A 27,067-nucleotide genomic window follows, 5' to 3' on the forward strand; every position below is an offset into this window, starting at 1 on the left:
CGAGTACGCCGTACCCTGAATTGCTCTGCTACACACACATACTTATACTTGTACATCACCAATACACATGTCCACTAGTTTACATTCTCATAAAAAAAAAGAAAAGAAAAAAGCTCAACAAACACACGGCCAGGGATATCAAAAAGTGAACATATTGCTCCAGCTAGCTGAGAATGCGGAAAGGATCGCTGAGAAAGGCCCCAAAAAAAACTGAATCATACCAGTCGTCAAAATATAGTACAGCTGAAAAGGGAAAGAGGCACATTATCATCGTGCTCTGGTGGTTCTTCGGTGACGCTCTCCGATTTCCCTCCATCTCGTCTCCCGAGCCTTTCCCGACGCACTCGTTCACGATTCACGGAGTCCCATGCCCCTAACGCAGATCGCGGTAACTTGTAGGCGGATAACCCGAATTGGTCGGGTACGACGGGTATCCCGAGTCTCTGCTTGCTGAATTTGACGATTCCCTCATCATCTGTGGAGGTGGCGGTGGTGGAGGTTGAAAGCCAGTGCTGATGGAAGAAGGCGGACTGTGCCCGTTATGAGAAGGAGGGGCGCCGCTTGCGTGGGCGCGGTTGAGGTAGTAGTCTTCGTCCGCAGCAGCACCAGGCAGAGAGCTGGAATACAACGTAGGCCCTGCACTGGTGCGCAGGGTCGGACTTCGTGGGTCATCGACGAAGCCCAGACCAACGTTTGAAACAGATTGCATACGGGGTCGGCCGTCTCGGTCCCGTTCACGCTCGCGAGGGTCATAGGCCGACATTCTGGCAGCGTCGTAGCGGTCATTAGACAGACGTTCGCGCCCGGCTTCATACTCTCTGTACCGTCTTGTATCATCGTGGTGATCGGAATGGTACGAAGATGACATGTAGGGGGCGTCTGGGTCTGCCTTCCGCCCGTATGAAGAGGCACCAGTTTCTTTGGTTATAGAGGGTGACCGGTTGCGACCAGATGGGGCAGGGTCTCGGTGATAGATGCTATTGGAGCGGTGGCGGCGAGAAGACTCCTGGACTTCCGTTGCTGGAGGCGGTGGTCTTTGGTGAAGGGCGATAGGTGGCGGTCCCAATCTGTCGGTGACTCTGCTAGTTGCATTGACGGAACTTGAACGTCCTAGCTTGGGTTCTTGGGGAGGAGGTCCTGGCCTGGTCTCGGGTGCCACAGTTGGTCGGTCGATATTGTTGTAAGTTTTTCCACCACCGGGGGCCGCAACATATGGCTTCCTCTCTCGCTCGATTGGCTGTGGCGGGAGAGTGCCATCAGTGCTCTCCTCTGCGTTCTCACCGGTCGTGCCCTCCTGTTGCCCTCCCCCGTACGGTTGCCGTTGACGCTCAATGCTAGCCTGCGAAAGTACCGGGCTAGGTTGAGCATGATTGCTGGCATTATCCGGCTTGTCTGTCTGAGGCTTCAAATTCAAATTCGTTTTAGTGAAAGAATCATCAGCTACGACAGTCGCAGTTGACGTCGACGTCGACGTCCGGGAGGTCGAATCCGCCGTGCTGCTGTGGTGAGAAGCAAAGCTGACATTGCAATGGGTCGACATGGCTTTCTGTAGCTTATAGGCGACCTCGGTGTCACCGTGCTTGGGGAAGAGCCGCCTAGAGAGTTCTTTCGGGAACCTCTCTTTCTTCTCATCAGGGTTGCTAATGGGCATGTCTAACGCCGTCTTTGCCAGTCGCTCATACTCTTGATCGGGATGTGCTTTTAAGAGCAAGGTCGCCCATGTTTCAAAGCCGTTCGGGGTAAGCCCGGGAGTGTCTGGCCGTTCGTTCAACTTTTCTTGTACAAGATGGTGCTGGCACTCGATCTCTCTGAACATCCGAGATATTGAAGAAGTTCTGTCGTCGAAGATGATCTTCCAGGGGTAGAGCTCGTTGGCCAGCTTCATCTCCTCGTAGTATCTTTGCATTTTTGCTGGAGTGATGACCAAGCTGTGCCTAGGCTCATAGTCTTCGATGAGATGGGTAGCGATTCCACGTAGGAATTGGCCCAACCTGGGAGTAGCCTCACCCTGCTCCGTGAAGAGTTGCCCCCATACTCGTTCCAATATGGTTGCATCTTCATGGGTACCCATGCGTTTGGGACCTCTCGGTCGACTCTGGTTTGCGTCGTTCTCGGATTGATGACCTGTCTGACTCAGAGGCGAGGCCGCTCTCCTATCTGTGGCAGGTGACGGGGCTCGGAAGGATGACTGGCTTGAAGGCGGAGGAAATTGAGGGGAAGTTTGACTTGCACCTGCATCCTCAGAATATCGATTGGGGGTGGGAGGGGTGTAGACAGTGGCTCGATCCAGTGGCGGGGAGCCAGCAGCGGACGAAGAGGTATCCATCTGAGACCCGACCGGCGGTGGTTGATGAGGAGGCGGTTGCGGTGGCGGAGGCAGATTGGCGAGTTTCAACTGCTGCAAAACATTCGCCGTGATCTGCGACGTGATCTGTTGAAGCAACTCGGGAGAGAAACCACCAGAAAAGGAAGCATCAGCGGGTTGAAGGCTGAGGTGACGGCGTCATTTATAGGTTGGCGAGCTTGGTGATATCTGGATGGATCTTGATTGTGAGATGTTTGTTGCGAACTCGATGATGCCCCCGACAGCCTCCGGTAGCGTCCCTCCTCAGTTGTCGTATTGCTCAAGATTGGGTGAAGTCGCCGCGTGTCTCCATCGTCACTCTGGTTGGAAACACTGGGCGGCGGCGGAAAACGTTCATTGTTGGAAGCCATTGTTCCAGGGAAGCACAGTCCCGCGTCAAGACTTGGTTTCCCCGTTTCTCAAAGCATTCAGATGACCCTTTTCCAACGAGCTTGTGGGAGTATAGCTTCCAAATCAATTGAGAAATGGACCAGGAATTTTAGAAGCATTCAGCTGCTGCGCCAATGATACTATATGGGATTCGCGTCCTGACCAGCCTTATGGGGAGTTGTGATCGTTTCACTGGCTTGACCTGTGGAATCCAACCTGCAATCCCACTAACAGAACCGGTCAAGGTGGGACGAAGGGAGAGGGAAGGCGGTCGTCAGTTGTGAGAGGATATGGATGCGATGCGCTCGTCACCGGGAGAAGGGAGCCGCCGGAGGACAAAGTAATGCAGCTGAGTATCGAGTCTGGCGTCGGGGAAGAGGGTCGGCGTTCTGAAAAGACTGCAACTCGTGCTTCGCTCTCTGGTCTGTGGTGATGGCAGCCTAGAACTCCACGGATGTCAAATCCTGTCTTTCTCGTGTCTCTTCTCGGCGAGGGGAATATGGAAATATTGCAGAGGGCGTTTCAAGGCGTCGGGCAAAATGGCATTACAATCACGAGGCGAGGATGATCAAACTGATAGGAAGCAAGCCGAGACCAAGCCTCAAAGATGAGCGTGGCATCGACAACCAACACGACCCTGGTGTGGCTAGAGAAAGGGTCGCCGCTTAACTGCGACAGTAAATGATGCGCGAAGTGGTGTGTTGCATCATGGGCAGCCCCAAGACCATTCCAGCATGTTCAGAACCGGTGAAAAGGATTGGCGGGTTCCTCCATTACGACAGGGCGAGCAGGCCATTAGCAGGCCGCCCCTGGGCCCACTAGGCCTAGTCAGCGCCCCCTCGACCTCGATAGCTACCCACGGCCCATGCAGCAAGATGGGTGGATGAAGACAGCAGAAGGGGCCCCAAAATCTTGGTTGCAGCCCCCCCTCACTTGCCTCCTGCCCATCGACCCCACCCATTAACCACCCATGGCCCGTCATTGATTTTACCCACGAACCTCCCCTTCTTCCGAGGTTCGCCTAGCCACGAGCCACGATGCATTCCTCTGCAACGAAATCTAGTTTTTTGCTGCCTCTAAGTACAAATATAGTTTTGACCCTGAAAACTGTGCCACGATCAGATCTTGATGAAGCGAGCCAAGAGACCCAGTGGTGAGCTCCCAGAGATGATTACGAATGTGCCACCTGCGTGGGAGATACAGTGACTACCAGAACACGATGGTCAAGGACATCAAATTGTCAACGTCATCGAAACAACACAACCACAACAACCACCACCCGGCAACTTGGCATGACTCTGTGCCCGACTGCGCTTTCATACCGTTGCCATATCTACCGACATTGATCACCAATCCGGTGTCAACGTTCAACCACACCACTACTACCTAGCAGGGTTTCTTCAACCACCTCAACCTGGTATTTCCCGCCTTCTCTCGGACCCAAATTTGCGAACCACAAGCAGACCCTGTGTGCGACCATTATGCTTCCTTGCGCCCTGTTTCTTAGAAGCTCAAGTACCGAACCAGCCGCTGGAAGCTAAACTCACGCCCTGAGAGATATCCGCAAATCATGCATCGTCTCGATGACTTGCCGATATGCAGAGGCAACCCGGAAATACCAAATGCTCTGCAGGGTCTGCGAACCATGAACATAACCGCATGACCTCGGACGAACATGGATCATTCCAGACCATCAGTGCCTGTTGTGTCCTGCTTTTGCGGCTCATCACCATTCGTATCCGTACTCGGTATTCGCCTCGAAATCTAACACGTCTGTCAATCCGTCTACCTGCGATTCTAAGAACGGTAAGCCTTGGAGTCGAACATTAGGTATGTTTGGCTCACAGGGAGGGCATCGGAGGAGGGCAGTACGAAGTATCCAGGGGTGGGGTTGTGGCTGCTAGATTAAGAACTGAAATAAATTCAGCATCACACCAGGAGCTTCTGGCCACAGACAGGGGCAAGCAAAATAGAATTCCACGGGCAAGAGTGAATGCATTGAAGGCTATTTTGTGTTGCGCGCTAAGCTATGCAACTATCGAGAATCTGGTTCCTCGCCTCCACGTATTGTGTCGTCTCTTATGTCCTCTGTGGGTGCCTGGTCTCTGGCTGACTTAGTATGCCCTCTGGTGAGATCACATAGTATGAGAAGCCAGCCGCCTTGCTACCATGTTAATGTCGTCCTATGAGTCGGATTTGTCACATTTCCCACTCGTCGGCATCATCAGAGTCATCATATCTATTGGCCATCTGAACCTCCCGCTTCTGCCTCTCTTCACGTTCAAGCTGGTACATGACTCGTTCCTTTGCTGGTGCGTTGTATGCAACCGCCCTTGCGAAGCTGTTCTTAGAAACCGAATTGGCGCAGGTGGAATTGGTGTAGCTGCTTGCGCCGCGAGAGCTAGAGAGCTCAGAGTTGGTGGGCGACGGCGGGCGCTCAGAGGCTGCGTTGCCTCCCCAGGCAGATTCACGGTCGCGGGGCATGAAAATACTGCTGGCGCTGGCAGAGTGTCCTTGTGACTGGACCTGAGAGCTGAGAACAGAACCAGCAACGCCCGAGATCGCAGAGCCGGAGCTGTGCTTGCCACGGAGCTCATCGTCTCTGATACGTTCCTCTTCCAGGGCTGCTTCGAGGGAAGGGACACGGTCTTCAAGCTCCTGCTGACAATTATAACATCTCTGACTTGTGAATCAGCTTCATAATGAGACGCCAGTGGTCGGTTTCATGTTCTCTTACCGCGGTGTCAGGCTTCTTTCGCTGCTGTTTGGAAAAGAAACTCAAATCCTTGCTCGTTCGACAGCCGACGCAGTGCAACTCCGCCAGGGACTCTGGTGTGCAGTTTCTGCAGCGCGGAAGAGTGGCTTTGGGACCTCCATGGATTTCTTTCGCACGTGCTTCCTGATATTTCGACAGCTGGTTTTGAGAATATCTTGCTTTGAAGCATTTGACGTTACAAACGCCGCAAGGAATCCTGCAGCTTGAGATCAGCCAGGAGAACGGTGGAGGGGGTGCTTGCTTACAGGTTAGGAATCTCGATGTTCGCGTATCTGTTTACATGATTAGAATGAGATGCCATGATGGTTGACGTCGACAACAGATGAGGGGAAAGGATGGTTTGGACAGGAACCAGGAAAGAAGGCTGGCCAGAATTCTGCCAAGTGAATGAGATGACAAACGAAAGAGAGGTAGCTCACGATTGCTGTTTGCGTTCCCAGTACGGTTGCTGCTTCCGAGACATGGTTGATTGGAGTCAAAGGCCGGTAGTGGTAGGAATGTAAGTAAGATAACAGAAGGGGAGTTGAGGTTGGAATGAAAGAGCCAAATCAAGGGGGAAACAGTAGTGACAACACTTCTTCTGTTGCGACTTCCCGCTTGGACTTCACTCTGTAATCTGAGCTGTGAACGGATCTGAGTATGCAGTGCGTCCTCCGCTGGCTCGTTTTGCGGTCGGGGAGAAATTTGGCAGTTATAAGGGCTGAGTTCGCAACGATGACCGCCTGTTCGATAAAGGCGTAATATCAGAGCTCTGAACGAAATAGTCTTTGTCCTCTCAATTTCTCCAGCGACTGCATTCGACGTCCAGGTAGCAAGATAGCTGTTTGTCAAACGATATGATACTTTCACCACCGGCTACCTGCAAGGTCAACGTATGACTTACAATCTTTGAGGTCCTCAGGACATAGTCATCAACACGTACTTCACGTTCGGAAGTTCGCTGCTTCTTGGCAAGCTGCCGGACTCAATTAGGCGCCAGCGGAAGAGTCTTCCTTGCTGCGCAGTAGATATGATCATATTGATTGATGTGTGTAGTGCTTGAAACAGCAAGAACGTATGTGCATGGACCTGGACGCCCGTACACACTGACAGCGAGACATCTCGTTTCGTCTTGCTCAGTTTGAACCAGCTCAAGATTTGTCTATTGGGGAAGCAGTCTCAACCATTCTGAAGACAAAGAAGAGCACGATACAAGGTACGCCTGCTATGAGGGTTACCTTTTTTCCCACTCAGGGTAATGGTTTACTAGCTGCTCTCGATCTGATCTGATCTAGCAAAAATTAAAACCTCCTTTGCTTCTAGATTGCGTCTTCGCCGTCCCCTCCCTCCATGAGTAGGGACCGGTCCGTCGCCAGACGATCTACCAGAGAGTATCCGCCATTGACTCCTTCGCAATTTTATCTGGAATCAACGGCGATCAACGGGCATTGACTTGAGAAGCAAGGATGAGTATCAAGACAGTTTCGAGTCTCCTGGTTCCAGAACAAATGAATGATCCACTTGATTTAGCTTCTCGCGGGGAGTACTCGGTACTGGTGCTCGAGACAAAACCTTGGCGGAAACTCCATGGTGATTTCATGTGTGTTCCAAACGGAAGAAGCTAGGCGGACGAGGAGGGTATCTTTTGAAGGTTGGGAATCCTAGCCCGGTGCTATCGAAAATGGGCAGACACCAAGCCAATCGATGGAGAGGTTGAGATTTGATCAGCACCATTGGCCGGGCCCAAGCTACGCCCCGGCCCATGTTCAAGGTTTTGCGGCGAGTAGGGACAAACAATAATATCCAGGTGGGTGCCAGGGACAGCTGTGAGCCTAAACCTGTTTTTGGAACCATCCTGGCACCCTTGAATCAGGATCCAAGTGGTCATGACGACTTTAGCACAAGGGGTGTGATTTGGCTGCTTGCGTTGCCACAGTCGGGTCCCCCAGAAACGTGGCACTCGACTAGACGGTCTCTTTCCAGGCATCTTCACGTTGGTTGCCCTGTCGATGTTGTCGCTGCTGCTAATGGGGAGCCCCGTCAGGTGAAAACAAGCAAGGAAATATCTAAGTGGTGGCAAGAGAGAGAGGTGGGATAGAGTACATTGCCTGTCTGACTGATGACCAGAAATGCTAGCTGCTTCTGATCGAATGGCCAGAGCTCCCTTCTGTTCTGAAGTCTGGAACCGAGCTGCCCCCCTTCGAGATTGCACTTCCAGTTTCCATATTTGCCACTTTTTGACTCGGTACCTGCGCACTTGGACCAGGTACAGCAAACACATATGTACTGTAGATCTCCTTCGAGAGCATACGAGTACCTGGTACTTAGTCGGTATGGAGTAGAGTGAATTCGTAGGTAAAGGATTGCTCCAGCCAATACCGTGACGACAACTTGACATTCAGGGCCACCTGTGCGGAGTGAGACACCAAGCTCCGTCTCTCCTACAACGTGACCATGCCGAGGCCTGGATTGCCGTGCTTCTCCTAACTTCTTCAGCGACGAATTTCATGCCACAAGAAGAAAAGGACGAGGCACCTAGAGATAGATCAAGATCACCCCCCTACCATTGCATTACAGCACACCTGCATCTTTCCTACCGTAAAAGCAAATCGCGAGCGGTGTGTACGAAAGGGCCAGCTGCAAAGGAAGCGTCCGGTAATGTACGGAGGACATTACACACTGTGGGTACTCGGTACGGACTTCTCGTACATACCTCCCAGCACATTGTCATGGTGGATGAGAAGGTTAGTTCCTTCTCCCAGGTGGAAGATTTTCAGGAGGGATTTATTTTATTTATTACCTGCGGCGCACACTTGCGAACGGACTAGCTCCCCGGAGTCGAATGGAAAAGAAGACGAAACTTGAGTGGACAAGGTGATCCGGCATCCGCGCCCCGGTCACGGCTCTTCAGTTGGTCCCTGGGAGTTGAGGCTGGTGGGCTTAGAGCGCCAGCGCACAGGAACGGGGCCCCGAGGCTGAGAAGAGGGGCTGTCAGAGGTCGGAGTTGGGAGGTAACCAGGGCATCTCCTATGCAGCTAGCGGCGGTTTGTGCCTGATCAACCCTGGCACCAGCCCAAACTTGTGGCCGGCCCTCCAGGGATTCCGTCGGGCTATCCCTGTGGCTAGTCCGTACTAAGAGACAGGGCTTCACGGAGCTTTCCTGCTTTAAGCGGCTTCCCTCATGCCCAGGGAAGGGCCCCAGGTGCCAGAATGCCGGATGGGCCTCTCTGTCCAAACCTTGAAGCTTCGCATCGCATTCGTGCTGACACGGCGCCAGTACCATCTCGTTTCGCTTGACATCCACCGTCACTATTTTGTCTCTCCCCTTTCGTAGGAAAAACAATCACTCCCATTTCACTCAACAATACCGGTAATCACACACTCTCGTTTTCATCCGCCTGCCTGATGGTGCAAAGGCACGAGGATTCTGGGCTCTGTCAGCGCAATTTTGCACCCCAGTTTGTCACATAACCCTTGCTGGGGAGCTTTCTGGGCGGACGGGCTCCAGCGCCCATCAACCTCCGTGCCTCTCTCCCTTCTCCCAGCCCCCCTTGCTGTCCCGACACAGTCAAGACGCGCCTCCCGCACCGCCAGCTAATTGTCCGAGTACATCGACAACACGCCCGAATTACAATCTGTCACCTCGACTGCCCTCCTTTGATACTAGACTGTGACCGTCAAACCCCCCCCTTCCGTGTGAATCCAAGAAAGGGGAAGACGCTGTCTATCCACTTTCCCAACGCCCCTTGCGGGTCGGCCTCCGCCAATCGACCATTCCTCCAGCTAGTTTCCTTTAGTTCCCTCGAGCGAATTCGAATTGGGTCCTGGGTCCTTTGATCCCGAGCATCATCTTCTTGAAGCTCGAGCTCGATCATCATTTACCCTCCTGCTCTGCACCGAGCTGGCGTAGGACCAACCTGACGAGCATCGAGCGACTGTACGAACCAGCCAAACCACACTCCTGCCCCTCTTCACCTCTGTGCTCTGAAACACATGTACAGAAACATACAATACAACTGGGAAATGACGTGTTAAGGTCTCAAAGAACCTGTCTATGGGCGCAGGACAGCCTGGATAAGATATACTTGTCCCACATATTCCACGACGACCGAGGAGGAAGCGATAGACGAAGAGTCCGTTCTGCCCAGACCAACGAAGTCGACCACTATGGCTGTCACGGAATATGGCCAACGGCCTCATTCTTATGCCTTGGCTGCACTCGAAGATAGGTTCGAAGTCATCAAGGAGGTTGGAGATGGAAGTTTTGGAAGCGTTGCCCTGGCCCGGGTGAGAGCGAACGGGGCCAGTGTGGCTCGCCGGAACTCAATGGTATGATTGCTACGTAAATGTTCATACATGAACAGCCCCGGACTGACTGCTCTATAGGTCGCCATCAAAACCATGAAGAAGACCTTTGACTCCTTTGCGCCATGCCTCGAACTCCGCGAGGTCATATTCTTACGGACCCTTCCAGCCCATGCTCATTTGGTACCGGCTTTGGACATCTTTTTGGATCCCTTCAGCAAGAAACTCCATATCTGCATGGAGTATATGGATGGAAACCTATATCAATTGATGAAATCCCGGGAACACAAATGCATGGACGCCAAAAGCGTCAAGAGTATCCTCTACCAGATTCTGTCGGGTCTGGACCACATTCACGCTCACAACTTCTTTCACCGAGACATCAAACCAGAAAACATCCTCGTCTCCACATCAGCACCTCACGACTCGCAGTCGGCCTTTAGCAGATATTCGTCTTTGGTCACTCCGCCTGCTACACCGCCAACTTATTCCATCAAGATTGCCGATTTCGGCTTGGCTCGAGAGACCCACTCCAAGCTGCCTTACACCACATACGTCTCCACCAGATGGTATCGAGCACCGGAGGTCTTACTTCGAGCCGGCGAGTATTCAGCTCCCGTGGACATCTGGGCCATTGGCGCGATGGCGGTGGAAGTGGCTACACTCAAGCCTCTGTTTCCTGGAAGCAATGAAGTGGACCAGGTTTGGCGGATTTGTGAAGTTATGGGTAGCCCGGGGAACTGGTATACCAAGCACGGTACCCGGGTTGGGGGCGGTGAATGGAGAGATGGGACGAAGTTGGCTCAAAAGTTGTGCTTCTCTTTCCCAAAGGTGACTCGGTCCCCCAGTCTATCTGGAAAGCGTGTCAAGGTTACTAACTACTCGCAGATGGCGCCCCATGCCATGGAAACCATTCTACAACCACCTCAATGGCCCTCTTCATTCAGCAACTTCGTAACCTGGTGTCTGATGTGGGATCCAAAGAACCGTCCGACGTCCAAACAAGCTATGGAGCATGAATTCTTCCTCGACGCTGTTGATCCTCTCCGACCGAAGTCCTCGTCACGCCTGCTCGGCCGCAAACACTCGGACCTCAGTTTCAGGTCGAAGGACGCGGCCGAAACACCAACCGTCACATCTAAACCTTCGTGGTTTCGGAGATCGCTTATTGCCCGAGAGAGCGCACCTGCCGTGCCCCAGCACAACACGGAAACTAAGGTTACGCAGCCAGAGCCCGAGAGCTTGGTCAGCAGACTTCGACCTCAAGCGAGTAAACGCGCGACGTGGACCAATGGCACAAGTTCGACTGGTGCTGCACCAATGCCGATTTTGCCCTCAATCCGTCCTATCTCACCCCTGCCCAACGCTGTTACTGCCCAAGCAAGTTCGACATTCACCTCGCAGCCAGAGTCGAAGCCCAACTCATCTAAACCGGTTGAGGAGAAATCAAAGAAAATCGGCAGGCAGCTCTCGATCAATTCAAATGGCAATCATTATGCCGACATCCACCGCCAGGAAGCCGAGCGAGCCTTGAATGCGAACAGTGGACTTGTGTCTCCACCGAGTGGCCACAAGGAGAGCTTCTTCTCCCACCTGCGGAAGCGGGCTAGACGATTTTCCGGCCGACACGGATTGGCGTCTCCAAACGGTGATGATGTTGAGGCCAACGCCGCCAACGTCCCTTGGTCGAACCGATCGTCGCTCATGGTCGACAGCGTCATCCCCGAGGGCAACAACGACTTCTCAGACCTTGACAAAATTTTACAGAACGTTCGGTACAGCCTTGACCGTGCCGAACCAGAATCATCTCTACACAGAAAATCATCCACCGATGTGGTATCCAATTCGGGAACACTAAAACGGACGCACTCGGTCCCCAGATCACAAGGCAGCAGATCAAGTGAGAATCTCTCACAGACCCCTGCCCCTACAAACAATCGGTCACGTCGTCCTCTGCAGATTAATCAATACGAGACTCCTGAAGAAGCCGACGAGCTGTTGGATGAAGCTCTCCGCTCCGCTCATCGGGCGGTCCGGCGCCTGGATCAACCCGTCTACCCGAAAGACCAGGCACAACGAGCTGCACTGGCACAGAAGGATTATAATCGACAGTCATTACCGCAATTGCCGAGCAACCCAGCACTACACGGCGCCTACCTTACGCCGTCACCATCCGCCAAGAGGAATGGCGTCCAGTTTAGCTCCGATGCTGGATCTCAAGCCGAACCATTGAACATCACAAAGAAACGAACCGAGTATGAACACGCTCCTTCCCACTGGCCAACGCCGCCATACGAGGAGAACGAATGGGCATCTGCTGCTGCCAACAGCATTTTTGCCGCCGGACAGATGTTCCGATAAATGACGATATTGGCTCCTTTTTGCCGACCTACCACGCTCCTTCAGATAGTCAAAGTTTGTGTTCTGAATATCTTACAACGATATACTGTTATTTGATATCCTGTACGAAAAGAGAAAGGTGTGTGCTTTGCACGGACGCAGATTCCCGCGCGGTAATATTTGAGGGGCTTTTTTGGGGTGGAAAATCCCAATGCACGAAGGCGCAGGGCCACGGGAGCGCCAGAGTGTTTCAAGAAGAGCGTTCATCGTGTTGGTGGGCGTTTTGATTCTTCCCTCTTTGCGAACTGGTCAACCCCGGTCATACCTGGGGTCGTCATGGCATTCGCCTGCGTTCTTTCTGGAGGTGTCATGAGAGTTAGCCAAGGAAGTGAAGTCTTTCTTTTTGTATTGGCTGCATTTTGGGTTTTGCCAGGAATATTTTGGCATTGTCGGCTGAGACCTCGACAGAGTTTTCATTTGTTAACTGCGCTCGAAAGAGAGACTTGTACAGCTACATAGGTACTACCGTCATATGTATGGGCCAGATGAGGGGGGAGCGATATCAGGATTACAGGTTTAGAGAATTGCTGGACTTTGGACTTAGTGGTTGGCATAAGGGGGAGGATGGCGCTGATTCCTTGGTCCCGAAGATATATGAGTTCCAGAGTATCAATGGAGCCGATGAATGAACAACACTGTTCCTTTTGCCATGCGGGCACTGCTGGTTTCTTTGGGAAGAGGTGATGCCGGCTTAAATTCGGGCAGTCCGATTAGGTAACCCGTGATTTTCACTTGTGTTCGTCCAGCAAAAGCTCCCAAATCCACCCGCCAAGCTTCACACCTGCAGACCTCCCATGTTCGCTCTACTTACTGTACTTAGCTGTTGACTGCAACTGCAAACCTCCAACGAGCCAGTCTGTGTTATCACTGCCGCGATGAATCCGTCCAAGAGTCTGCTGAACGCAAACCACTCCATGTCTCCTCTCTCCATGTGCCGGCAATGCTTCCGCGACACTCTGCGCAACCAGGTCCCCCGACCTCGCCTCCAGCCGTCTCTCACCGTGCGCCGTGCAGCCTCGACGGGCGGCGGCAAGCCGATCGTGCTTGAGCAGCCCGACAAGTTCCGCCCACCCTCGCATCCTGCGCGACTCGGCCGTCCCCGTCGGCCTCCAGCGGCGTACAACCAGGGAACCACCGCGGATGAGAAAGAGAGGCAGAAGGGCAGGTCGTATCCGCACATGTTCCCCAACAAGGGCACCTTTATGCACTGGTTCTTGACGGATCGGTGGATTCACCTTTGGATCACGATGGTGAGTTGGGGCAAACTTCCTCATCACACTCTCTCCCCCGCCGACGACGACGACAGGTGATGGACTACGGAAAGAAATTGGGAACCCCCAACAAAGTTGAAGGCGTCGGATACAATTTAATAGGGGGTGTCAATTGACTAATGATTGAATGATAGGGCACACTGACCATTCTCGCGTGCATCACCTTCACGCAGTCGTTCATGCGGACGTCGCCCTACGCACACCTGATCCCGCCCATCTCCTCACTCCCACTGCACCCGATCAACTACATCCGGGAAACCCTGTCAGTACTCCGGCTGCACATCGACTACGAGACGGCGCGGACGAACGAGTCGCGGCAGCAGAAGATCCTGGACGCCCAGAAGCGCCGGCTGTACAGGCGGGCGCACGGGCTGGAGGACCTCAACGCCGATGAGGACCAGGGCATCGACGTGCGCGGCCTGGTGCCCTGGGACGACGGGCTGACGGCCAAGGAGCGCGAGAAGGGCGGTCGCGACATGGTGCTCACGGGCCGTGACGTGGTGGCGCTCGGCGGCGTGGTGCCTGGAAACAACGACGCGAAAGCCGCGCAGGAGGACGTCGACGCGTTCGCCCGCCGCCTGGAGTCCGAGCAGGGCGACCGCGTCCGGCTGCTCAAGGAGAAGGGCGTCGATGCCGTGGTCCGGGCCGAGGCCGAAGCCCAAGCCAGAGGCATCAGCGTCCACGAGGCACTCCGGCAACAAGAGCTGCAGGTCCAGGAGATACAGGACCAGGACCAGAATCCCCAGCAAGAGCAGCAGCAGCAGCAGAAGCGGAAGAGGAAGCTGTGGTTGGGCATCTGGTGATTTTCTTCTTTGTCTTTGTCTCATTCAGAAATCTGGATGAAGAAGACCCTGTTCCCCAGCTATACATACCAAGAAGCCCATGCGAGAGCGAGAGGAAGAGAGAGAGAGAGAGTTTTGCAGGCTTTACTCCCTTACCAAGACTGATAATACTCAGTTCAACTGCCTTGTGATGAGACGAGATGAGAACGAGTCGAGTCGAGTCGGGTCAAGATCGAGTGTCAGTCCTGAACAAACAAACAAACTCTAGCTCCCCACCCATAACATCAGAACATTTCCCGGCGGGTGGGTGGGTGGACAAGCAAGAGAGAGCTATTATGAGGGCAATGCCACTCTGGGAAAAGAGCAGCTCAAAGACGTGGGCCAGCCAGGGGGGGTTTTTACGTGATGTGTATACATACATACGCTTCATCTCTCTCTCTCTCTATCTGTGTGTGTGTGTATCATTAATGAAGTAGATGGATGGATATGTATTCGACCTTGATAAAGAGTTTTTTTTTCGCTCGCCGTAAACGAACCATCACCACCACCATTAAACTATTATTTCTCCCATACGTGCGGTAATATGCACCGAGTAGGTAGATATGTAGGTCCTAGTTATTACCTACCTAGTATCGCACCCGTAGGTAAGTATGAAGGTAGGTAGGTACCTATATGTATATGTCCCGCGTCCCATTCCTCCTTTTCGGGCATATACACACACACATACATATAATATATGCTCTTGGTAGGAATATATATACAAAGCTGGTGAGCACCGACCAGTATGTATGTATATATGTACATCATCGATATCCTTCGCCAATCCAGGTCCGGATGGCACTTGCTCGTACATGGTAGATGCAGGTTGAGCTATTGCATGGACCGGATGTCGTATGCCCAAGGACACCAACCCAGCTCCGTTTCTATTAGGCGGGCGGGCCAATATCTGTCAGTCGTCGATCGTCATTCGTCATTCTTCCTTTTGTTACAGGAATGCTTTGCGGCGTTGGATCTCTGGGATCTGCTCGGGAGGAGACATCCATCATTGTCGTTCATCGGGTCTTCCTTCCGATATTGGTGCATACTCGGTAAGAAAACAGCCCTCCGGGGTATCAAGACATTGACAAGTCTGCCCTCAGCTCGGGCACGGGCGCGTCGTGATACCTGGATGCTTCGTGTATGGGGTGTCTCGGCGTGGACGCTTCTCGGGGCAGCCCTTTCGTCTTGCCCAGGGTCTGCTCGTATTCCAGTTGAAAGGAACACGGCTTCGAGGTTTTGCATCGAGTCAAGATATCGAAGTCCCAGGCGTGGGGAAGGCGTTCATGACGCGGCAATGTTGTCAGAGTCTAGCCCTGTAATTGGGCTACCCAACGAGGCTGCAAAGTGGCACGGGATGGTTCCGTTCACCATTTGTCTGCAGGAGGAATTTCCCACCCGGTCCAGTTCGCAACTGTCAGATCTCTCGTCATTTCCTAGGACTCTTCGTGAATCATGTGTCCCATCCTCCCAATCTTAGTTTCGAGATATTTCTCAATCTCCGCCCCTCGCACACCCTTGGCGCCGGCGGTCCTCCATGCAATTGGGATCATGGGGACCCTTTCCCGTACTCTTACCTCCTTACCAGGCCCTTCAACAGCTCGAACTTTGTCGGGGTTGTTGGTAAGAAGCCTGATGCCTCTCTCAGCCTCTGGTTTCTGTTCATCACTATCGGTGCCGAGTCCGAGATCTTGCAGTATGGCAGTGGCAAGCCCGTAAGTCCTTGCATCGGCCGGATGCCGCAGCAATAAATTCGCTTCAACTGTGTCATTGCCCAGATCCTGCAAGTTGTACGCCTTCAGCTTCGACGCGAGCCCAATGCCTCGCCCCTCTTGGCGTAGGTAGACTATCACGCCGCCGGTAGAGCCAGGTAAGGACATCAACCGGGCCGCCTCATCGAGTTGTTCTCCACAGTCGCAGCGAGCAGACCAGGCTGTTTCGCCTGTGTAGCATTCCGAGTGAATTCGGACAAGAGGAGGTTTGCCCAGAGAATGGCTGATGATCTGGACACTATCGAGGACATCGCCCAGGCTGGCGATCGGATGATGTGGCTGTTCTGAGCTTTGTTCATCTGGAGAAGCATTCGCGGCCGACACAGGTGTTGTTTCAAGAACACCATCTTCTGGGACCGTTATGACGTTCTTCAGCGCGGAACCACTTCTTTGTCGTTTGTTGAACGGCCTCTTGCTAGGTTCCGTAGGATCTATTCTCGAACTCGTTCGACCCGGCCTCAATCTTCCAACGTAGGCACCACGGATCATGCGATCCATCTCCGTTTCACCGGGCTTCTCGGCATCCAGACTGCGGCTGCGTATGTTGTTGCCGAAGACAATAGCCAGATGCTCCTTGTTGTCGGAGTCATTCTGATAGAGGTGGAGGAACATCTCCGCGCCCGAAGTCGTCGGTATCCGTGCCCGGACCAGGCATTCTACATGCGGTAGTTTCTCGAGCAAGCGGGGTTGCTTGGTGGATGGGTCGTCGAGGGAAGTGTCCACGGGAATGGACTTGGGCTCGGACTGGAGATGCCGGGACGGAGTGCCAGCTCCTGGCGTGGCGGGAGGAGTGAATGCAGGGGATATTAGATTGTTCGGGAGACCAGGCGTCGGAGGGACATTGTCGTCCAGGTCGGACCAGCCGCCCAAGTATGCGGATGAGGGCCGAGGGACGGGGGATATGACGGGCGAGGCATGTGAGGGGAGGTCGTTGGCGGCGGGGCGAGCCATGGTGGACGGTGGACGGTGGACGGTGGACGGTGGACAGCGGGCAGGCCTGGTTCAGGTTCTATACAGGTTTTCTAAAACTCAGGAAAGAAGCATGGCGATGGTGAGTGAGTCTATGGCCGGGGCGGAGGAAAGGACCATTGAGAGTTGGAGTTTCTGGGCGGAAGAGGAGGAGGGAGGGAGGGTGGTGGTGCTGGTGGCCCACGATCTTTTAGAAGCGGAGAGAAAGAAATTCGCTGACGGAACTTCAAGGCCTAATTAGTGAGCCTCGGCCTCTGTATCCTCCGCACTTTGTCGCTCTTCATTTTTACCGCCATTGCTGCTGCTTGGTCAGTCGCCTCACGAGATTGGGTAAGCACCAAGCCACCTATTAATTATTACCTCTCGTGCCTCTGTACCGATATATCGGTCGAGACGATGCCCTCCTCAGATCGAGCCACGCTGCTGTCGGCTGCCCAGGCCTTTTGCACTTCCTTTGCTCGCAAAGAGGCTCCCGACAAGATCTTTAGCCACTTCTCGAGCTCCGATGATGTCCTTGCCCTGGAACATGGCCTGCCCCAGCTGGCACCCTTCTTGGGGCGCGAGTTCCGCGGGCAGAAGGGCCTGCACGAGTACTTTACTCTTCTGGCCTCCAACTTGACTTACGAAAATATGCGCTTCAGTAATTTTGTGGTCGATCCACTTGTCTCCAAAGTGTCAGTCCGCGGAGAAGCCAAGTTCACTTGGACCGAGACTGGTCAATCTTGGGACGAAGTCTTCACCTACGTCCTGGAGTTTGACGAGCAAGCCAGGGTCAAAGTTTACGAGGTATGGGCTGGTAGGTCTCTCTCTCCCCTAGAAAACCTGTGTTGGTGGTGGGATAAAATTGCTTCGGGATTCTCTGTCGACAGGATACAGCTATGAGGTACTGACGGTAAGCAGACAGCGGTGCTGCCTACTTGGCCCGTAAAGGCCAACTGGGATCGTAAGGCCGATGGTCCGCTTCCTCAGGTACTCAACAGTCGATCAATATTCTTCCGTTTCACCGTGTGTCCTACCCCAGCTGTCGTCTGGTGCATCATCCGCGTCATCTCCCAGATTAAACGTGTTGCTCTGTGTGACACATTTGGTTGAACTACTTTACCCCCGCAGAGAGGACGAACCGCGCATCGACGAGCATCTCTTGTACATCCTCGTCGAATTTCAAACTGTAGTTGGGTTTCTGGAAGCTCTTAACCTTTGCTCGGTAAAAGGTGTCGGTATCGGGGTATTTGGCGAAGACTGTCGTTCCGACCAAGAACTGTTGGTTGCTGGGAGCCACCTGAGGGATGGGCACCAAGTCTCTAGCTGTAGCTTTGCGCACCGTCTGCTTGCCAGAAGCATCATCTTCGGGGTCTCTTACATCGTATTGTATGCTGCGGATCAAATCAGCAGGATGGTTCGGGAACGGGAATGAAATGCTGCCACCCACGGCTTCTTCTCCTGCCACACTTTCTTGATGATACCGTGAATACCCACTCCTTCTTCTTGCTCCTGTTGGTCCTTTGGGAATTTGTAAAAGACTTCGGTGCCGGCGACAAGTTGGCCAGCCCTCTCAGCTTGGAGGCCCTTGTGTGTTTCGGCGCCGTCATCTCTTACAATGGGCGCTGCCCGAGTTTGGCTTGCTGTGCTTGAACTTCGTTGCGAGGTGCCTTTGACCCGTTTCATCATTTCTAGACGACCGTCCCCGGGGCTGGGCCCGGGAGACTCAACGGCCTCTGAATCAACAGCCGGCCGCTGGTGCTTCCGTGACTTGGGCTGACCATTCCGGGGCGCGGGTTCGTCGTTAGATCTCATAGTCTCGAGGATAGCAAGATTGCTGATGATATCGTCGTCGTCATGAACTTTCTTTTCACTTTCCGCGTATCGGAGGTTTTCTCGGTACAGAGCGTCCAAACGTCGATATTGGTCGGTAGTACCTTCTATATGGTCACGGTCAGTCTGGCTTCAACCAAACCTGTAACGGCAGACTCTGGAGGCCCCTCAAGTTCCGAGGCCAGATTGTGAGCCAGTTCTGGCTCTGTCATTGTCTCTACCGAGACCAGGCCTAAGCCCATGGAAAGAAGGGGCACAGGGAAGACCTACGCCCAGCCGCTTTGATCTCTTCCTCTAGCACCATAATGTCTTGGCCAATTTTTCTGCATTTTTCGTTGAAATCCCTGGCCTTACGCAGGCTTTCCAGGGCTCTGGTGAGTAGATCATTCTCAAGTTCACTCTCTTTCCCATCACGACCGGCGGTTGCGCGGCCTGCTCGAGGACGGGACGACATGTTGGGCTCAAGCACGGTGTGCCCACCAGATAGTGATATGTGGAGAAGTATTTGTAATAACCTGGGAGGTGAGTGTCTCTGGTCTGTGAAAGATGAGAACGTAGTATCTGATGACAAGGCCTCGTCGCGCCCGTTACCCGTTGTCGCGGCAGGCGCAAGCCTATTCAGCCAGACACTAGACAAAGAACGTAGCTTATCACTAGGCAGTATTAAATAGCAGTTCGTAGATTTATGCTGGTAAGTCAGGGACAAACAGACGAGATGTATGTGCGAGTTCTCAAAATATGGACGACTGTGGTCAAGAACATGGACAAGAAGAGGGCTGGAGGCGTGATTGGTGGACAGACGAAGTGTTGCACCAGCACGAGCGAGGAGGCAGCTACGGATACGTATTGACCTGTGAAAGCGCAATCTGTACGGCGCAGCATCTGGCGCGGTATACGACGGTTCTCAAACCATCAAAAAGTCTGGCCAATTCTATCAGACTGACCAACCACGTTTCCGACAAGTCGACAAGTCGAAAACATCTTCAATATCAAGTGGATCTGGCCTCAAGCCACATTCGCCTTCTTTCACCGCCATATCGCTGTCGCCAACTGTACTCTTCCCCAAGCCCAGAGACTTAAAAAGTCACTCTTACCCTCCCTCCTCTCTCATCAAGTTTGAGCAAGAAGAAGATCAGGGGTTGTGCCTTGCTCAGCCATCATGCAGGTCCCCTTAATTCGTCTCCAATGCGGTATGTAGGAGCAAACCACATCCCCTGCAGTTGCCGAGATATTGACCTCTTTAAGGCTGCAATAGCTATGACTGGGGCAAGAAAGGGAAAGACTCGGCCGCCGCCAAATATGCTGCGGCCACGCCTTCAGACGACTTCACCGTCCAAGAAGACAAGCCATACGCCGAACTGTGGATGGGCACACACCCTTCACTGCCTTCCAAAGACCTTGTCACCGGGAGATCTCTGCTCGATCTCGTCGCCGACAACCAAGCACTGATGGGCAGCGACATCACCGAGAAATACAACAAGAAACTACCCTTTCTCTTCAAGGTCTTGTCCATCAACAAGGCTTTGTCCATCCAAGCCCATCCCAATAAGAAGCTCGCCGAGAAGCTTCACGCCAAAGACCCAAAGAACTATCCCGATGACAACCACAAACCCGAGATGACACTCGCCATCACCCCGTTTGAAGGCCTGTGTGGATTTCGACCGCTTAAGGAAATTGCACACTTCCTCGCAACCATCCCACCCTTACGCGAATTGGTCGGCGAGAGCGAGGCCAAAGGCCTTGAAGAGATCGCCCAGACTTCCTCGCCGTCTCTCGCTGAGGCCAAATCCCGCCTCAAGACCGCATTCAGCTCGCTCATGAAGTCGTCCAAGGCCGACGTGGCCGAGAAATCCCACGCCCTCCTCGAACTCGCCAAGAAGGGAGCCATTACTCCAGGTCCAAGTGTGAACACCTCCGAAGAGCTGTGTGAACTCGTGCAGCGATGCAACGGCCAGTTCCCCGAGGACATTGGCCTTTTCGTGTTGTTCTTCCTGAACTACGTCAAACTCCAGCCCGGCCAGGCCATGTACCTTAAGGCCGACGACATCCACGCCTACATCTCTGGCGACATCATCGAGTGCATGGCGAGCAGCGACAACGTGATCCGTGCGGGCTTCACCCCCAAGTTCCAGGACGTCGACACCCTGACCGACATCTTGACGTACGACCACGACCCCCCTGAGCAACAGCTCCTCCAGCCCGTCGACTACCCGTACGTCACGCTCAACGACAAGGCCTACAGTTCCAACAGCGACTCGCTGCTGTACGACCCCCCGATCGAGGAGTTCAGCGTGGTGCGCACGGCGCTCAAGAAGCCCGGCGCCAAGGCCACGTTCGAGGGCATCGCCGGCCCTAGCATCATTATCTGCACGAGCGGCGAGGGTAAGATCAGCGTCGGCCCCAAGACCGAGGACTTCAAGGAAGGCTGGGTGTACTTTGTGGGCGCCACCGCAGAGCTGGTCATCGAAAGTGCCTCGGACGAGATGGTCACGTTCCGGGCCTTCTGCGAGATCGACGACCACGCCACCAAGCAGAATGGCGCGCATTGACTAGCCGCCGTAACACACAAGACAAGGGCTCAGCTGTGACGCGACGTCTGCGCGACTGGGAGAAGACGAAAAGAACTTCGGGAAGAGTGATACTCATGTGTCGTGCCAGCTGTGCATGGGTTTGATGGATGGATGGGAGATCGAAGATCAAGAGGTTCAATCAAACCAGGTATAACGGACAGAATGGAGGGGGAAAAGTTTTACAGCTTACGAGGAACCGGGTCAGGTAGACGAGGAGCTGGCTCTAGAAGCGGAAAACGTGAGGTGTTCATTTGAGACATTCTTCACTCTCGTGTAGACAAGGCGACAGACGCACGCACCACTTGTTCTTTTACGCCTCATGTATAAGAGAGAGAGAGAGAGAGAGAGAGAGAGTGTGTGTGTGTGTGTGTGTGTGTGTGTGTGTGTGTTCGTCCTTATCCTCGTCTCGCAGAAGTGTCACCGATTCCTGCAACGCTCTCGGCGGGCGTCGGTCTCGCATGTATGTATGACTGAGCGCAACGACCTTTCACCTGGCTATCTATCTGCTTTCATCGAGCTGGCAAGCTCTTTCTTACTTACCAATACTCCTCCCTCTCTTCCATCCTGGTAAAATACCAAGATCCTCATTCATTCATTCATTCATTCATTCGCTTCATTCACCCGTATCATCCATCCCCCTCCGCCGTGCCCGCATGGGCATATGCCCCACGGGCTTCGCCGCGAACTCGATGATCTGATAGCCCCTCCCGCCCTGCACACCGTGCTCTGGGGGCGCGCGCGGCGCGTCCTCGGCGTAGGCGGTCTCGAAGTCGAACTCCCGGCACAGCAGGACCAGCACCAGGCGGAGCTCCATCATCGCCAGCTCCAGGCCCAGACAGCCGCGCGGGCCCTTCTCGAACGGCCGCCACGCGTCCTTGGGCGGCGGTGTTGGTCCGCCGGGCATGAAGCGGTCGATCATGAACTTCCGGGGCTCCGGCCAGAGGTCGGCCCGTTGGCCGAACCCGTAGTGCGCGATCCAGATCTGTTCCCCCGCGAGCGGGAGCTGCTGGCCGTCCCGGAACGCCACCGTCTGCACCGGGTGGGGGGGCAGGGTCGTGCGCGTGGTGCTCCCGGCGGGAAAGAGTCGCAGAGTTTCCTTGATGGCGGCGGTCGTGAGGGGCAGGTTGTTGAGGAGCCGGGGCTCGGAGAGGAGGATGGACGCGGCTTGGGATGGGTCTGGGCCGAATATGGCGTCGTGTTCGGCTCGGATCCGAGCGAGTTCGTGGGTGTTTTGGGTTAGGAGAGGAGGGCCAGGGTGTAGGCGATCGTGGATGAAGTTGCTGTGTCTTAAGTTAGCGAACACGCCGAGTTCAACGTGGGCTGCGATGGAGATGCCGTATCAAGCAAGCATGCCGTGGGACAGTGAGATGGGAAATGCTTACTGTCGTGGCCACCCAAGAGCAATGTTTTGACATTGTTGCGTGCGAGGTGCATGAATTCCGGATCGAGCTCGTCAGGTCTGCTTCCACTCTTGCCCTGGGTGCCCATCTTTTCCTCGCGGTAAGCCTGAAGAAACAGGTCGACAGCGGCCCTTGTACCCGCAGAATCCGTAGATCTCGTCTGGGCGTGTCTTTCGCGAATCATCTTCTCAATGATTCGGTCCTGTTGGACGGAGTGCCACCATTTGAACGGCCTGCTCAGATGTCAGGAGATAACATCCATGCTGGGTCCCGCCCCACGCGACCGCCTTCTGGAAATGCAATGCCAACTCGCTCGATCGGCGTTGAGAGTCAAAGTTCTTCCCCAGGACCACCTCGCCGATCACGTCAATTGTCAAGGCCGTGGCGGTCTCCTCAATGGGGAATACCTCGCCGGTCGACGCATAGTTGGAAATTCGGTCTTTGAAGACGAGTCCATGCCGGAGGAGAAGATGGATTAAAGTCGAGAGGTACTGGGACGAGAAGCCTGAGTTGAGAATGGACCGGAGAATTTTCCATTCCTGTCCTTCTGCAGTCACGACTGAGTGTGAGCCGACCAGGGGACCCAAGACCTTAGAGTTAACGGGGTGTTTGGCGAGGTTCTTTGCTTGGGTGATTTGAGAGGCCACATCGGGGTCATGAACAAGCATTAGAGGGTTGCTGATAGGCCACAAGTCCAGGTAGAATACTGGCGGCATGTTGTACTTTTCACCGATGTAGTACATCAGAGCATGGTAGTGGACTTGTCGCAGCCAGTCTTCTTGTTCATCATGTTACACACCATTCGAAGTCAAATCATCCAGGCTGATAACTCGACACGGCCCAGTTCGAGGGCATCGACCTCGATGGATGACTTACAACCAGGCGGCATCTCCCTTCTCGCCATGCCGATGATCTTCAAATGACCCCACCAAAAGTCGTGAGGCGGGCATGGCAGATGTCGATACTTCGCGCGATGGCGGCGCCATTTCAGGGAGAAAGAGACCAGCCAGACCACAAAAGAGATCAAAAGTGTCACAACAAGTGGAGCCATGTACTTAGAGCTCAACATGGCGTAAAGGAGGTTCGACAACGAACTGTATAGAGGGAGGCGACGCGAGAAAGATAGAGATGGAGTTGAAGAAGGCCTCAAAAACAAGAGATCTCCAATGGTATGTGTCGATCCACGGCACGCCAATCCCTGTACAACCGAATTTTGACCAGGACAGGCAACGTGTGGATAAGATTGATAGGCTGTCTTTAGCCTCTTCTGGGATCTTTCAAAGCTGACGTGGTGGTTGAATCCGTCGGCATGTACTGTAGGTCGTATATCAAGCAAGACTCAAAAGAAGCGTGGCGTATAGAAAGCGTGCAAATGTCTCCACACCTCCCTCCATAATACTGGGTTTCTGGAAACAATTGCGCACGTAACTCCTGTAAGCATTCCTCGGAATCAGGCGAAGGGATGGGCCACAAGCGGTTCTTCGACAGAGCCGCACCTGAAGCAAACCCATTCCGACGGCCAAAGTATGAGACAGAATGGATGGATGGACCATGATAGCTTGGAGAAATACATTCGATTCAGGATGAACCCCCTGGGGAAGTAGACATTGGCTTAGAGAGTTAGTGGGCGGGAGGAGTTGCAACGATGTCGGAGGTATGGCCATCAAACCTGGCAGGCATACATTCTCACCTTGCTTTGGCACAGGGGCCAGGCCACCTATCATTTATGAAAGACGTTGCGTGCTCGTCTCGTTGTTTTGCAGATGAAGAAGATTGGAGATGAAAAAGCACGACAAACAACAAAACCGCCGTCAGACAGGCAGAGCGCGATTTGTCAGCCATTCGATGAATGACACGGGAGACAAGACTGTATACCTAGGTAAGGCGTGATTCTGGTTGACTTCGTATATAATCCTGTTTCTTTTCCGGTGTTTGCAAGTATAGGCACGGTGTGCTTTGGATTTTGAAGCATAACAGGCTTCATCTCGTTGTTCAACCTCCGCTACATCTGGGTCTGGCAGAGCCTGGCAATCCATCAATCCACTTTTGCTTGCTGCAGACTCGACATCCACTATAGTAAACATAATGGCTCCTATCCGCGTAGGAATCGTGGGGTTATCGAGCAAACCGAGTGCATGGGCAACTCTGGCACATCTGCCTCGACTGGCCAACTCCCCAAACTACAAGATTGTAGCGTTGTGCAACTCGAGCTTGGAGTCCACAAAGGCAGCCATCAAAGCACTCAATCTTCCGGCATCCACAAAGGCGTACGACTCTTATGACCAGATGGCCGCTGATCCCGATGTCGACTTATACGTGGTGTCAACGCGAGTCGACACCCATTACGATGTCGCCATGCCAGCCCTGAAAGCCGGACGTAACGTCTATGTGGAATGGCCACTCGCTGCAACGACCGAGCAGGCAAAGGAGATGGCGACTCTGGCCCGAGAGAAGAATGTGAAGACCATCATCGGCCTTCAAGGTCGCGTGGCCCCCAGTGTCAGGAAGGTAAAGGAAATCATCGACTCTGGGGCTCTCGGAGAAATCCACAGCGTAAATCTCCAAGGGGCGATTCACGTATGGCAAAATAATGCCGTGAGCGAGAGATACCAATATTTTATGGATCGCAAAGTTGGTGGGAATCTGTTGACCATCTATGGCGGCCACATCCTCGACTCCATCCTGTATGCGGTGGGGGAGCTGAAACCAGGCAGCTACACTCCTTTGGCGGTCAACCTGCGGCACAAAATGCGGACCATGAAATCTGACGGATCGTTGTCGGAGGAGCTCTTCGACAAAGACACACCCGATCAGATCCTCCTGCAAGGACGCCTGGACAGACACCCATCCGCAGTGTTCAGTTTCCACCTGAGAGCCGGAGACAGGTTCATCGGACAGCCGGGGTCAACGTGGAGGATATACGGCACCAAGGGCGAACTGGCCGTCGAATTCGCGAGTGCTGGACCGCAGATGGCCAAGGCAACCAGCATACGCTTCTCCAACGCAGAGAAAGGCATCGTCGAGGATTTCAACGTGGACGAAGGTGGCCAGGAATGGACCGACTTGCCAACTCCAGCTCAGAACATTGGTCGACTATATGAGGCGTATGCTACAGGAGAATCCTATGGTGACTTTGATCTCGCTGTCAAGAGGCACGAGCTCATGGACGACTTCTGGGCGTCGTTGCAGGAGTGAAGGAAGAGCTAGCTAGGCATGCTCGACATTGCCCAATTTGGTCTGCACCAGTTATTCCACCTCCTGCTGCAAGCTCTGTCATGATGATAACACGAACACGATCGGGTAATAGGATGTAGTATCCTGCAGTGGTTTGGCGCAGTTTATTGTGGCGATAGTCCAGCTACCCGAGCAGTTGCCGCAAATGTTGGAAGCTGCTCAGCCGTTCTTCCGGGCCATACGCCGACGTCATCGTCCTCTTTGTTTGGCGGTAAGTGACGGAGGCACAGGGCAGAGCTCGAGAGCTTGCATCAAGGCCTTGGTTGCACTTAGGACTGGCGCTTTGTTGGCCCTCGATCCGGCGGTAGCAACAAGGACACGTTGAATGTATCAAAGAGGGCAAATCCCAAGGGAGGGATTAAAAACAATGACGGACAAGCAAAAGGAAAATTGGCTCAGGCACGAGCCATTGATCGAGAGTACGGTGTGTTCCGGATCGTTGCCTGCGCAGCCTGCGCTGAGGACCTCAATCCCCGAGAATTGCCGATGACAAAGGCCCCAACGTGATTCGCAGGTGGCCGCCCGGAAGGAAAAGAGCGAAAAGCCACAGAGGTGGCTGCCGAGTGGATTTGTGGGTAGGTTCATCGTTCATCGGCGTCACCTTTTTCTTTTCTTTGCTTCCCCTTCGACTTTTTTGCTCCGACCAACATCTTCACTATTTGCTCCTACAACAACCATCCAAGCTATCTCAGCTTCTAGAACTCCCTCAGCCGTCCTCATATCAGTCCTCTCTTTACTCCAGTCTATTCAGTGTTGTCAAGATGGCCAAGGGTGACGAAGGTTTCAAGGAAGGTAAGTGCATCTGTTCTCTTACAGCCATCACAGCTTCGCAGCAGCTTCACAACTTGCTTTCACCTGTCCACCGGTCACGATTCGCCCTCTTGTATCACAATTCAGTCACGCTGTGAGTCGCATGACTATACGGCGCCGCTTTCTAGGCTCTTCCTCGAGCTGGGATGCTTCTGTCTCGACAGTTATACTATGCCCGTCCGATCACAGCGCGACAACGCTACCACACCAATAGTCG

General features: G+C 53.7%; 9 protein-coding genes across 9 annotated transcripts; 5 read left to right on the plus strand and 4 right to left on the minus strand.

Moving 5' to 3' along the window:
- Positions 1–373: 373 nt before the first annotated feature.
- AYL99_10067 (hypothetical protein) lies at positions 374–5,973 on the minus strand (the record flags this gene model as incomplete). Its single annotated transcript, XM_018841573.1, has 5 exons — positions 374–2,489; positions 4,938–5,413; positions 5,472–5,706; positions 5,756–5,782; positions 5,930–5,973. The coding sequence occupies 5 exons, from the start codon at positions 5,971–5,973 to the stop codon at positions 374–376; spliced, it is 2,898 nt and encodes a 965-aa protein (XP_018689282.1).
- A 3,683-nt stretch (positions 5,974–9,656) lies between these two features.
- AYL99_10068 (hypothetical protein) lies at positions 9,657–12,155 on the plus strand (the record flags this gene model as incomplete). The annotated part of the gene is made up of 3 exons (XM_018841574.1): positions 9,657–9,818; positions 9,876–10,625; positions 10,683–12,155. The coding sequence occupies 3 exons, from the start codon at positions 9,657–9,659 to the stop codon at positions 12,153–12,155; spliced, it is 2,385 nt and encodes a 794-aa protein (XP_018689283.1).
- Positions 12,156–13,069: 914 nt separating this feature from the next.
- On the plus strand, positions 13,070–14,268 carry AYL99_10069 (hypothetical protein; the record flags this gene model as incomplete). Its single annotated transcript, XM_018841575.1, has 2 exons — positions 13,070–13,444; positions 13,600–14,268. The coding sequence occupies 2 exons, from the start codon at positions 13,070–13,072 to the stop codon at positions 14,266–14,268; spliced, it is 1,044 nt and encodes a 347-aa protein (XP_018689284.1).
- Positions 14,269–15,719: 1,451 nt separating this feature from the next.
- Positions 15,720–17,006, minus strand: AYL99_10070 (GTP cyclohydrolase II; the record flags this gene model as incomplete). The annotated part of the gene is made up of 1 exon (XM_018841576.1): positions 15,720–17,006. The coding sequence occupies one exon, from the start codon at positions 17,004–17,006 to the stop codon at positions 15,720–15,722; it is 1,287 nt and encodes a 428-aa protein (XP_018689285.1).
- Positions 17,007–17,420: 414 nt separating this feature from the next.
- Positions 17,421–17,971, plus strand: AYL99_10071 (hypothetical protein; the record flags this gene model as incomplete). Its single annotated transcript, XM_018841577.1, has 2 exons — positions 17,421–17,820; positions 17,925–17,971. The coding sequence occupies 2 exons, from the start codon at positions 17,421–17,423 to the stop codon at positions 17,969–17,971; spliced, it is 447 nt and encodes a 148-aa protein (XP_018689286.1).
- A 98-nt stretch (positions 17,972–18,069) lies between these two features.
- Positions 18,070–19,290, minus strand: AYL99_10072 (hypothetical protein; the record flags this gene model as incomplete). The annotated part of the gene is made up of 4 exons (XM_018841578.1): positions 18,070–18,073; positions 18,122–18,397; positions 18,454–18,943; positions 19,107–19,290. The coding sequence occupies 4 exons, from the start codon at positions 19,288–19,290 to the stop codon at positions 18,070–18,072; spliced, it is 954 nt and encodes a 317-aa protein (XP_018689287.1).
- A 705-nt stretch (positions 19,291–19,995) lies between these two features.
- Positions 19,996–21,385, plus strand: AYL99_10073 (mannose-6-phosphate isomerase, class I; the record flags this gene model as incomplete). Its single annotated transcript, XM_018841579.1, has 2 exons — positions 19,996–20,026; positions 20,082–21,385. 2 exons carry the CDS (start codon positions 19,996–19,998, stop codon positions 21,383–21,385), a joined length of 1,335 nt encoding a protein of 444 aa, XP_018689288.1.
- Positions 21,386–22,019: 634 nt separating this feature from the next.
- On the minus strand, positions 22,020–23,522 carry AYL99_10074 (hypothetical protein; the record flags this gene model as incomplete). Its single annotated transcript, XM_018841580.1, has 3 exons — positions 22,020–22,726; positions 22,789–23,039; positions 23,086–23,522. 3 exons carry the CDS (start codon positions 23,520–23,522, stop codon positions 22,020–22,022), a joined length of 1,395 nt encoding a protein of 464 aa, XP_018689289.1.
- A 1,369-nt stretch (positions 23,523–24,891) lies between these two features.
- Positions 24,892–26,001, plus strand: AYL99_10075 (hypothetical protein; the record flags this gene model as incomplete). The annotated part of the gene is made up of 1 exon (XM_018841581.1): positions 24,892–26,001. The coding sequence occupies one exon, from the start codon at positions 24,892–24,894 to the stop codon at positions 25,999–26,001; it is 1,110 nt and encodes a 369-aa protein (XP_018689290.1).
- Between the last annotated feature and the right edge of the window lie 1,066 nt (positions 26,002–27,067).

Source organism: Fonsecaea erecta (assembly GCF_001651985.1).
Source record: "Fonsecaea erecta strain CBS 125763 chromosome Unknown Scaff10, whole genome shotgun sequence".
Taxonomy (NCBI): Eukaryota; Fungi; Ascomycota; class Eurotiomycetes; order Chaetothyriales; family Herpotrichiellaceae; genus Fonsecaea; species Fonsecaea erecta.